The sequence below is a fragment of the Arachis stenosperma genome, chromosome 6 (genome assembly GCF_014773155.1).
Source record: "Arachis stenosperma cultivar V10309 chromosome 6, arast.V10309.gnm1.PFL2, whole genome shotgun sequence".
Taxonomy (NCBI): domain Eukaryota; kingdom Viridiplantae; phylum Streptophyta; class Magnoliopsida; order Fabales; family Fabaceae; genus Arachis; species Arachis stenosperma.
Genome location: NC_080382.1, coordinates 14,245,475 through 14,257,483, shown reverse-complemented (window position 1 = coordinate 14,257,483; position 12,009 = coordinate 14,245,475). Strand labels below are relative to the sequence as shown.

The window sequence follows — 12,009 nt, the reverse complement described above, 5'->3', positions numbered from 1 at the left end:
CACGTGCCACGTCATCACGTCCCCACGTGATGCCCAGGTGTACCAATCAAGCTCCGCCACGTCATCATCACGCCCCACGTGCTACATCAGCACGCCCCTACGTGGTGCTGCGCGGCCCATTCATCTTCTGCCACGTCATCATCACACCCCCACGTAATGCCTACATGGTCAATTCTTGCTCCGCCACGTCATCATCACGCCCCCACGTGCTAGGTTAGCACGCCCCACGTGATGCCACTGTGTCCCATTCAACTTGCACCACGTCATCTCACCTGACACTCGTCGCAGTCAACACGCCCCTATGTGTTGAACATGAATTTACTATTGGGTAAAACACAATATTTCTCCATTTTTAGTCAAAACACCACTTTACTTCCTATATTAAAATTCTTGAGCCATAATATCACTCTCCTAAGTTTTAAAGTATATAGTTTCATAGTTTTATAGTTTTATAAGAGGGAAAGAAAAAAAAATCTGATTTTACCTTATTTATATATATATATATATATATATATATATATATATATATATATATATATAATTATGAATGAGCTTGATTGGTCAATCAGTCAAAATATTTTTCCTCTGTTATTAGTAAATTCATGTCAAAACTTTAAAGATTCCAAAGAATTGTTTATGACTAAATAATGCTAAGTTTATTAAACAATTTAACCCACAAAAATCTCTAAGTATTTATTAATTTCCATTTTCACATATAAATGAATTTAATTTTGATTCATTATTATTATTATAAGATAATTTTATATGTATATTCAATTAAATAATATTATATAATAAAAATAATTATTATTTATATTAGTTATGTTTTATATGAATAATCATTTAAGAAAAATGAATATAATTAAACTGACTATATAAAACGTTTAAATTAGTGCATCAAAATTAAATTAAACTCATAAATATAATGGGCTGATTTTCAGAACAAGTATTTTCCCAATAAAACAAATCCCAACCGTAGGATCAGTTGACTCAGTATGAAGAACTAACGGTTGGAAATGCTCGCTGACCCCAATAACGTGGCCTTCTGATTTGAATTCAAAATCAGCGAAATGTAACGTTACGATTCCGTACCTTTCAGGTTCGGAATCCGAAGCTAAGCACGATAGTCCGAACCAAAAGCCAAAAACACTGTCCCATTAATCTGATCATCTCTCTTCATTTTTATGGTTTCTTTGTAATTTTACTGAACACCCACGTCAAAAAGTTTTCATTTTTTTCCTTCAACTTTGGTTTCTACTTTCAGGTTCTTGAAGAAAAATGCTTCTTTTTGTTTTTTAATCATTTTTCTATTTTCCTTTGTCACTGTCTCAGTCTTTTATTCTCTGCACGAAACATTGCAGGAGACAAGATTCTGAAGAAGAAGAAGAAGAAAATGGAGAATTGCTTAAGAAGTAGGGTTCATGATATCAACATGGCTTCAAGAAAAGCTGAAGAAGCAGGTTAGTTTGTTCGATCACATTGTTTCTTTTGGTTTTGTGTTCCAAGTTGCGTACTTGTTATGTCTATTCGATTGGTGATGGTAACGGTTTTTCCTTTTTTTTTCCCATTTGCTTTTGGGTACAATTCCATATGTAAAAATACACATGAAATTTTGCACCAAGCTCTTCACTTTGCTATTGATTGATGTTTTATTCTGAAAGAATCTATCTGTTATGAAAAATTGAACAGCTTGGAGACGCTATGAGGCAACACAGTGGTTAGAAAGCCAAGTTGGTCCTCTTGGTATATCCAAACAGCCTTCAGAGAGAGAACTCATTTCTTGCTTGAGAAATGGTCTCATTCTTTGCAAAGTCATCAACAAGATTTATCCAGGATCAGTCCCTAAGGTACTTCAATCTAATCTAATCTAATATATGGTTGCATTTTAGTATTAAATTGATTGGTTCAAATTGGGAAATTTGAGTTTTGCAGTTTGCACAATTGTTATTTATGGATATTGGGCATATTATCTCATCTTTTTTGGATGGGATTGTTTTTTAAGGTTGTGGATAATCCGGTTGCTTCGCAATCATTTACCTGGGATTCCCAGCCATTACCGGCTTTCCAGTACTTCGAAAACGTTCGGAACTTTCTCGATGCTGCAGAAGAACTAAAGCTTCCAGCTTTTGAAGCTTCTGATCTTGAAAGGGTAATTTATTTAAAGATTATACATCTTTGATATGCATGTCCAACTGCATGCCAATATTGCTTGTTTTTGTAAACTTGCTTATGCATGTGTAAACTTGCTAGTTATTTATTATTTTCAGGATAGTGTAGATATGGGATCAGCATCAAAAGTTGTTGATTGCATTCTATCACTTAAAGCACTTCAAGAGTTGAAGAAGACAAACAGTGAGAATGGATCCTCCAACAGGCACTTAAGATCTCCATTACTTATGCAGTCAGCCAGTAGAATTCATTCGAGAGCCACGGCTGCGTTTCCCTCCGATGCATGTAAGCGATTGGATTTGTCTGCCACATGGGAAAAAGTGCATTCTGTTGAGAGTAATTTTCAGAAACGAGAAGGTTTGATCACTTAGTCTTGCTCATGTATTGGTATATAATTTTGCATCCTGTGCTGATATAAAATATATTGTTTTGGTTGCAAGTGATAAAAAAACTGCTATTGAAAGTGATTACAAAGCATTCGTACTCATATAATTTCATTCTTTCAAATAACTCTACTGGATGCAGAGGAAAATGTAGAACTACTTGTGAAGCTACTGGTTGATCGCGTCTTGGAAGCCAAAGAAAATATGGATGGGAACTTTGCTGCATCTCTTCGTAATGAAAATATGGTAACGATTTTAGTTTAAATTATCTCCTCAACACAATTGAGCTTTTTTATCCCCCTCATAATTGTTTTAATCTTTGCTTGTAGGATCCTGTAAAACTATTTAAGCAAATCATGACAAACTTTTGTGGGGTAAAGCTACCGACGAAATCCTCTGAGGTTAGTCTGAGTCTTTGAGATGATCATTTATCAATGCTAAAAATTGTGAGATATACATAAGTATTAGAAAACAATCATCCTTGGGGATCAAAATTCTGTAACTCTAGATTTGTTTTGGTCATATTAAGAAAGTGCTTTCATGTTCTATTTGTTAATATTTTCTATCTTTGCAATTGCAATGATATTTAACAAAATATCTCCTTGACTAAAACACAGCTGCCAACGCCACTAAATGATTCTACAAAAGAAAGAAGTAGCGTACCTCATTGTTGCACTTCCACTCCTCCATTATCAGATGCTTCATTAGTGCCTGAAAGTTCAAAGGTACCTTTCTGTGAAATATTAATTTAGAATATTTAGAATAATTGCCTAATGTAGTATTTACATAAAATTTTGCAATATTGGTATCTTTATATGTTAATATGTTAATGTGCTCACCCGAATATTGTTTTTGATCAACATTTACATCATTAATACTGTGGTACTATTACCAATTCAATATAAAATGTCTTAAACTTGGATTCTGATGCTTCCATTGTGCATCTCACAGTGTAATAGAGGTTGCACTGGAAAGTGCATTTGCAATCCGAAGCATCTCTTAGCATTGCAAGAAAAAGAACTTCAGGTAGACATTTGTAAATCTTTAACTGTTGCATCATTTGTGCTCTAACTAGAAATTTTAATTATTGATGAGTTAAGGTAGAAACAATTTAATAGATTACATCGACATTACTACCTTCCCATTCTAACATACATTAAATACTACAGAAGATTGAGTGGTTTTCTGCATTCACTGTGATAATGCTTGTAACATCCTGTGTTTTTTCAGGATCTCAAGGCTTTAAAGTTGAAAATCAAGAATGATTTTGAGGACATGCAATCACAAGTTCAGAGTTTTTTTAATGAACTCGGTATGAATAGCCATGAAATACTGGTTTTCTTTCATTGTTCTGATTGGTTGTAAAAGGATTCCCTTGTTTATTTGTTTTTTATATAATTATTGAGATGAAATACTGGTTTATGAATTCAGGGAGTCAAGTAGAGGATATGGCAACTAAAGCTGGTGGATATAACAGAGTAGTAGAAGAGAATAGGAAATTATTTAACATGGTTCAAGATCTGAAAGGTTGAACTTTTAATTGCTTATTTAATTAATGGTCACTTTCTCTTTATATATTATTGACCAAAGTTAATTTTGTCAAACTCTTCAAATCCAAATCATAGGTAATATTCGAGTTTACTGCAGAATCAGACCCTCATTCCAGGCTGAATCCAAGAATATTATTGATTTCATTGGGGAGGATGGTTCTCTATTCATTTTAGATCCATCCAAAACATTGAAAGATGGAAGGAAACTTTTTCAGTTCAATCGGGTTTTTGGTCCAAAGGCTGGCCAAGGTAGAGTTCCACATGCTGATTACAGAAATTTTCCCTCCCTCTCTTTTACATCATTTTATTGACATTTATTCTAACTTTGTACACAGATGAGGTGTTTAAGGACACTCAGCCGTTAATTAGATCCGTGATGGATGGATATAATGTTTGTATTTTCGCATATGGTCAAACTGGATCTGGGAAGACATACACCATGGTAAGATAAAAGAAGTATGATACACATTGCATTGGTTCTTCCATATATTAATTAACGCGGACACAGACCAATGGAATAACAAGCAATGTCTGCTTACTATATATGCAAACTTAAACCAATTATATATCCATCTAATATTTTTTGTTTCTTCTTTCTTTTGGCAGAGTGGTCCATCAGGTGGAACCTCTAAGGATATGGGGATCAATTATCTCGCTCTTAACGATTTGTTTCGAATGTCTAATAACAGGAAAGACATTATGACATATGACATTTATGTTCAAATGGTCGAGATTTACAATGAACAAGTTAGAGACCTACTTGCTGAGGACAAAACAGATAATAAATTAGAGATTAGGAGCTGCAATGATGATGGATTGAGTCTTCCTGATGCTACATTGCGTCCTGTGACATCTACAACTGATGTTCTGACCCTCATGAAACTCGGTGAGGTCAACCGTGCTGTCAGTTCCACTGCACTGAACAATAGGAGTAGTCGTTCCCACAGGTAATTTTTAAAATATTTTCAGACCCTATAACTTGAATTTAAATGTTTAATGCAGACACTGATAATAAAGGTTGTTTAATTCAGTGTACTCACCGTGCATGTTCACGGAAAAGATACATCCGGTAACACCATTCGCAGTTGTCTGCATTTGGTAGACCTTGCCGGAAGTGAACGAGTAGACAAGTCAGAAGTCACAGGGGAAAGACTAAAGGAAGCACAATTCATTAACAAGTCTCTTTCTTGTTTGGGAGATGTGATCACAGCACTAGCTCAAAAGAATTCTCACATTCCATATAGAAATAGCAAACTCACACTTCTTTTGCAGGACTCCTTAGGTACACGCTATTGAATTCTATCTTGAATTCTATTCCACAAGATTCTATCTTTAATTCTTTAACCTTATAGAGAAAGTTTCTTTAATTTTTTCTTGGACATTTTCTGCATTAGGTGGTCATGCCAAAACCTTGATGTTTGCTCATGTGAGTCCGGAAGCAGATTCCTTTGGTGAAACAACGAGTACTCTAAAGTTCGCTCAGCGCGTTTCAACTGTGGAACTTGGGGTAGCACGTATGAACAAAGAAACCAGTGAAATTATGCAACTTAAAGAACAGGTAATGATATACCTTAAGCCACAAGAAAGCTAGTATCATAGGTTGCTGAAACTCGAATGAAGTCAAACTAAACTGGTTTTCCCTCTTTATGTGTTTAGGTTGAGAATCTTAAGCTGGCATTGGCAAACAAGGAAGCTCAGAAATCAGTGTTCAGCAGACCCAAAGAACCATACACTCCATCAGAGAAACCAACCATGAAAACTCCATTGCGTTCTAGAAGACTCAGTATTGAGAATTGCAACACAGCGAAGGGCGAAAAATCATTGAATCCTGAGGATAAGGATAAAGCTGCATGTAAATCGCCTTCGTTTGTACCTCGTTCGAGAAGATTGAGTTTGGAAGGCTCCAAGAGCAACATCAAGAAAGACAGTGCGTCATCCGATGTTAGCAAGACTTTACAGTATGAGTCTGTGCTTGTGCAGAAATATCGTCCACCACAAGATCCAGAAGCTGCATCAAAGCTTTATGGACACTTCAGCAATGGAATGTCCAGGCCAGATTCGCAGGCCAAAGCTCCGCGAAGTCCTACAAGCATGACCTACCAAAAGAGACTGATAAAAGTAGATGAAGGGATCAAAATTCATCCTCTTGTACTACCTCAGACGCCGGAACCAACAATGCCAGATTTCAATGATGTGCATAGTGTTATGCAGACAACAAAGGGAATAAGTAGCACCAATGGAAAAGGTTCCTTGAGAAGATCCTTGAGAACAATCGGAAAACTTATTAATGGCCCTGAAAAGAGGTATGTGCGTGTCGTGCGTGCGCGTGTGCGTGTGTAGCAGGCATTGTTGTTTTTTAAGCATGTCTATTATTATGGCTACTCTATAAAAAAGAGTGTCAATCTTTGAATGTGAATTGCAGGAACCAACAACAGAATTTGGTTGAAGTAAAGTCTCCAATCAAGGGTGCTAGCCATGCAAATGATGTAAGATCATCGGTTACAGCTGTAGAAAGGACACAGAGGAGGCAATCACTAACTGGGATTCATGGATCCGGGCCGAATCGCAGATCTTCGCTTGGAGGGAAGCCGGTACCATGTAAGTTAAAACCTATAGAGCTGCCATTTTTCTATTAATATGCTTTGCAATTTCATCATACTAAGTACAAGGTTATGTTTAGATGAGAAGGAGAGAAATGCTAGAACACCTCCTCCGGCAGCGGCGAAGAGCTCAAAACGGTGGTTGTAGGAAGACTTCAAGAGCCAAATATCAATGCTGGGGTGGTTGCTTTGACTCAAAGAAACACCAGCAGCTCCAAGCATCCAATTTAGTGGATTTTGTTTTTTCAAATTTGGTGTTTAGAAATATTTTTGTAATTATGAAACTAGGATCATGAAAAACAAATACAAATTTTTGGAAAAGAAAAAGAAAAAATAAATAAATACAGCTTTTGTTCTGTTCTCGTGCAGTTATATGTAATCACACCCTTTTTATGTTTTTTGTATATATATTTTTGTATTAAATGTGATTAATACAAAATAAAATATAAGATGATCATACAAAAAAAAACTACACAAAAAGTATTATAAATATTAATTCATATATAAAAAAAATACTCACGGTCAACTTACTTTGTATACGGTTTTGAGTTCATTCGTTAGATATTTTTGTAGATTTTATATTTGACTTCACTTTCTCAATCAATAGTAAAATTCAACACATAACATTTTACAATGAGGTAAAAATTTAGATAAAAAATTTTACAAAAATATTTTTGGTACACTAAAATTAGCTACTAATATATTTATGTATAAATACATGTGATTTAATTTATTTTTAACATGTATTTATATTTAATATATATTTTATATTTATGGTTAATTTTAGTGTAGACGTAATATAATAAAAAATTTTAATATAGGTGAAATACCTATATGTAAACATGTTGCCTTTTACCACTTGTGAAAAGAAAATCCATGCTAAACGAAAAGTCCTTTTAACTCATTTCATTGATATTCATTAAACTCTTCCATTTGTCAGTCCTTTTTTAACAAAACTTTCAAATATATCATTATAATATAACATTTTTTTAGCTTATTATTTCCATTATTCAGATTTTTTATTGTTTACTTAGCGAAAAATCGTAATTATTTTAAATAATTTATAACCAACAATATTAGTACATTACACCAATTACTCTTTGAAATAGAAACTAATTTGTGAAAAATCTTCACGGGAGAGAATCAATTTTGAAAGGTACTGTTTGTTCTGACGAATTGGCACAAAGGTTGTGCTGGTTGAGACAATACATGCAGTGTGGTTGATGGATGGTTCATAAACCATTAATCATAACCGTTAGTGGTCCCCATTGAATCTGTACTTCAATACTTCATACTCGCATAAGAACTGCAATCATGGAGTTTATTCACATGCACTACACAACCCTCGAGGTTAACCTTCCCCACACTACTCTTACACTAGAATTGCCACAACCCTCTATATCATTATTCCAATAATAAAGTTGCTTCTATTTACATCTTTTATTTAGATCTATAACTGAGAACTACATCCTTTTCCATTTCATAATAACAAAATGTTATTACACTAAAAATAAATAAGATAAAAGCAATAATAATTTTATAAAGAACAATAGAACATGCAGGGGTCAGTTCTGAAGTCACATTGTAACATGTGTTGTTACCAAAGAAATTAGACCCACAGCAACATGGAATGTCATTCCCCAATTAATTACCTCACACCTCAATGATGCAACCTCAACTTCATTCCAGAAGTTTCATATATTTATATATGTAAAATTAAGGGATTAAATTTTACAGAAAATAAATAAATAAATAAAGAACCTGCTATGGAACTTTTCAATCTATACCTAACCATTGGTTGGGCAAACTGCACAAACAACTTCAACCTCTCCATAGAATTTAAGCAAATTGTAGGGTTATCAGTTTAATTGTTGTACACCAAATTATGTACCAACTTAAAAAGTGTTGAACAGTTTAGTCAAATATTTGTGTAAGATACTAAAAAGTGTTTCGTGCATTCCCACGATTACTGTAAAAAGTAGTTATTTTTACTATGCGACGTTATGTAATTAGATGCATGTATAAAACTACTTTACGATGACAATGTATCAAAATTAAATTCACAAATTAAATCCTTAATTTATTCACATCAAAAAGGAAAGTTGTTGCTCTTATACTTACACATTCTATAATTCATTTTTAAGTATTTTGCTGTACAACATGCTCAATACTAAAAAAAAATGTAATCTTTCTTTCCTCCCACATATCAAAGAATGAACATAGAGAAGTAAAATGAAACAAAAGAATAAATTGAAAATTTTACTCTGTCCTGTGATTTGATTTGGAGACTATGTACTCATAAGCATGCTGCAACCTTTTTCTGAATCTTCTGAGGTCCAACACAACATTTTGGCTATCAAGATAAATCTTCTTTGTGAATTCCCAACCTTTCTTTGTGATGCTTTCGGGGTCCCTTAGAACAGGATCATTCTTATCATACTTCTCATACAAAGAGCTCTCTCTAATCTGAATTTCATAGCCAATGTACTTCAAACCAAGTTTTCTTGCAGGTTCACCATAATATGTTTCTGCAGCCCAAGTTGTCCCAAGAGGAACAACTTGAATGAACACTGAGCCAGGCCTCAAGAACAAGAAATGTGTCATTGCTGCGCCGTGGACGCCGATCATCACATCACTTGCATTCAGTGACCTATAAATCTTGGCCAATTCTGTTGTTCTGTCTGGCTTCAAGACTTCGACTTCAAAGCCGATTTCCTCAGCCATTTTAACCATAGAATTTTCATTTGTTATGGCTCTTGATTTGTCTCTAGAGAGAATAATTAACTTGGGTTTCTTCAATGGATTCTCTTGTACTTTTTGCTTAATTATGTACTCTTGTTTCTTTGGAGATTCTGATTCTGGTTCCGATTCTGATGATGGGGATGAAGACAATTGTTTTCTTAACTTTTCTTGTGCTTCCCTTTCTTCATCTTGAATCAATCCATGAATCCGCGGCCAATAGGCCTTATCAAGAAGGTTTCTAAAGTCAACAATGCTCTTGTTCCTTTGCATCAAAGCCGAATCCACCGTGAGCTCATCATGGATTCTAAGGCCAACAATGGCTTCAGGGAAGCAATGAGTCCTGTTGTCTCCTCTAAAATCGATGGCCGGATAATCCGAAAGGTGAGAAAGAATGTCTCCATACTTGGTGATCCACCAATTGTGATATTCAAGGATCACAAACACAACCTTCTTGTTGAAATGCTGGGAGGTAATGTACAAAGGAATGATTCCATCGTTGAATTCGTGGTACACATTGCCGGTATAGCCCCCATTCGAGAAGAACACGGCCGGGACATCATGTTTGACATCACAACCATGGCCTGAATTACCAAAATTCACTCTCTTTGAGATGAGGCTTAGCTCATCAATGGTCTCCATTACACTCTTCTCCCATTTTCGAGTATAAGGCCTAATCCTTTCGTGCTGAAGTATCTGATCCCCTTTGCCTTTTTCAGCTCCAACATTCCTTGAAACATTGTTGATGATTCCTGAGTTGTAGAGGAAGATTGAAGAGGAAGGGGAGTGTGTTCTAATGTCTCCTTTCATCAAACATATATCAGACCTATAACCAGTTCTATCACAGCATATAGTTCCTGCATAAATGAAAACACCAAATTAAACTTTAACTGTTCATCATCAAGTTTAATAACAATCACAAGAATTTGTGCGGTTAAAACACATAAAAATCATTACTTTCCCAGGTTATAAAATGCATAAAGCTATCATATCAAACCCCTTTTCATTTATACCCATGCAATATGCTTCTAAAAAGGAAAAAATGGAAATTGAAAATTGAAAAAGAAGAAAAGGGGGTAATAAGAAGAATTACCACTTGAAACTGAAGAACACATAGAATCATTTACAACAAGAGCATCATTTTCGGTTGCAGGAGAGTCTGAAAACCAAAGCAAACCAAAACAACAACATAAAAGATGTCAAAAACGAAGTCCCATGTTGTAATAAGAAGGCACAAGTGTATGAGAGTGAAAAGAGGAGTTGCTTACAGAGGAGAGAGAAGGTGAAAGAAGGGGGAAGGAAGAGTGGTGCAAGGACATAGCAGCAAGAGAGGAAAGTGATGAGGAAGAGGAAAGAGAGCAACTTGGGCCTTGTTCTCTTGTAGTAAGAAGAGGTTGAACAATCCATGACAAGGTTCTGTTGTGATTCTTCATCTTTTGTGATAATGGGGTCTGAAGCTTTTCTGGGTTGATGGTACCTGTGGTAGTGAACCATGTCTTTGTTCTGAGAATTGAATCAAAGGAGGGAGGGAAAAAGAGAAAGCTTCAAAAACAGAGAGGGCTCTGTTTTCTGTTGTGAGAGTTTCTTTTTGTTGATGGAAATGAAGAAGAAGAAGAATAAGAAGAAGAAGAAGGAGGAAGAGAAATCAAAGGAAAGAATAGGAGAAAGCGTGGAATGAAGGCTCCTCCGAAGGTGGCAAAGAAAATGACTCTGATGTTTCATTTGCTTCGGGAACTCAAACTCTGTTTATGTTAAATTGTAATTTATTGTGCTATTTTTGTAAAATGTGTGATGATTTAATTTATGGAATATAAATCAAACCATTCGATTTTAAATAAAAAATTAGACTGTACGATTTTTATATTCGGATTATTAGATTTGTCTACCCCAAATTTTTTAAATTTTTTAAACATAAATTAGAGAGTTTGATTTGGTATACTTTTCATAGTTTTAAAAAATACCAAAAATTATCACTTTAAGACATAACACTCATTCTACTTTTATATCCAAATTTTTTAGCCTATTCTGTTTATGTGCATGCTTTTTTTCTGTTTCTATTTAAACTCTAAAAAATATATGTTGTAACATTGAAGTTTTCTTTTTTTTTTAATATATATTGGTTAGTATTTTTTAATTAGTAGTCTAATTTATTTAATTTAATAGTCTAATACTATATTTTTAACTGATATTTTTAAATATTAATAATTAATTATTAACTAAAAATAATAAATTTTATTGATTATGTAACATTGTTTTCACATCTAAAGTTTTTTTCCAAATTCTATAAGTGGTAGAATATATAATATCTTATAGACATAATACTTATCTATATTTAGTATTTTTATTTTAAGGAAGAGTTTGTATTTATATGAAAATCATCTATAACTTATGAGTAATTACGTATTTTTATATTTATTTATCGAAAAAATTTAGGACCAGCAATTTTTATATTTTCTGGCCAACACTTAATCATTAAAAGAAGAGTGAGTGATTTTTTATCGTTGGATATAATTTCACACCATTAAAAACATTATTAATGGCTAATTAATAGTTACAAAATACCAAAAT

General features: G+C 34.1%; 2 protein-coding genes across 2 annotated transcripts; one reads left to right on the top strand and one right to left on the bottom strand.

Annotated features, from left to right (window-relative positions):
• The first annotated feature begins 1,224 nt into the window (after positions 1-1,224).
• On the top strand, positions 1,225-7,051 carry LOC130935717 (kinesin-like protein KIN-14L). Its single transcript, XM_057865592.1, has 19 exons — positions 1,225-1,264; positions 1,362-1,460; positions 1,690-1,847; positions 2,003-2,149; positions 2,268-2,526; positions 2,695-2,798; positions 2,882-2,953; positions 3,170-3,277; positions 3,504-3,578; positions 3,783-3,864; positions 3,984-4,079; positions 4,178-4,351; positions 4,438-4,544; positions 4,709-5,049; positions 5,134-5,384; positions 5,497-5,660; positions 5,759-6,405; positions 6,525-6,700; positions 6,783-7,051. The coding sequence occupies exons 2-19, from the start codon at positions 1,394-1,396 to the stop codon at positions 6,848-6,850; spliced, it is 3,096 nt and encodes a 1,031-aa protein (XP_057721575.1). The 5' UTR covers positions 1,225-1,264; positions 1,362-1,393; the 3' UTR covers positions 6,851-7,051.
• A 1,705-nt stretch (positions 7,052-8,756) lies between these two features.
• Positions 8,757-11,146, bottom strand: LOC130935423 (xylan glycosyltransferase MUCI21). Its single transcript, XM_057865163.1, has 3 exons — positions 10,710-11,146; positions 10,535-10,600; positions 8,757-10,298 (listed from the first exon to the last, which is right to left on the bottom strand). Exons 1-3 carry the CDS (start codon positions 10,933-10,935, stop codon positions 8,962-8,964), a joined length of 1,629 nt encoding a protein of 542 aa, XP_057721146.1. The 5' UTR covers positions 10,936-11,146; the 3' UTR covers positions 8,757-8,961.
• Between the last annotated feature and the right edge of the window lie 863 nt (positions 11,147-12,009).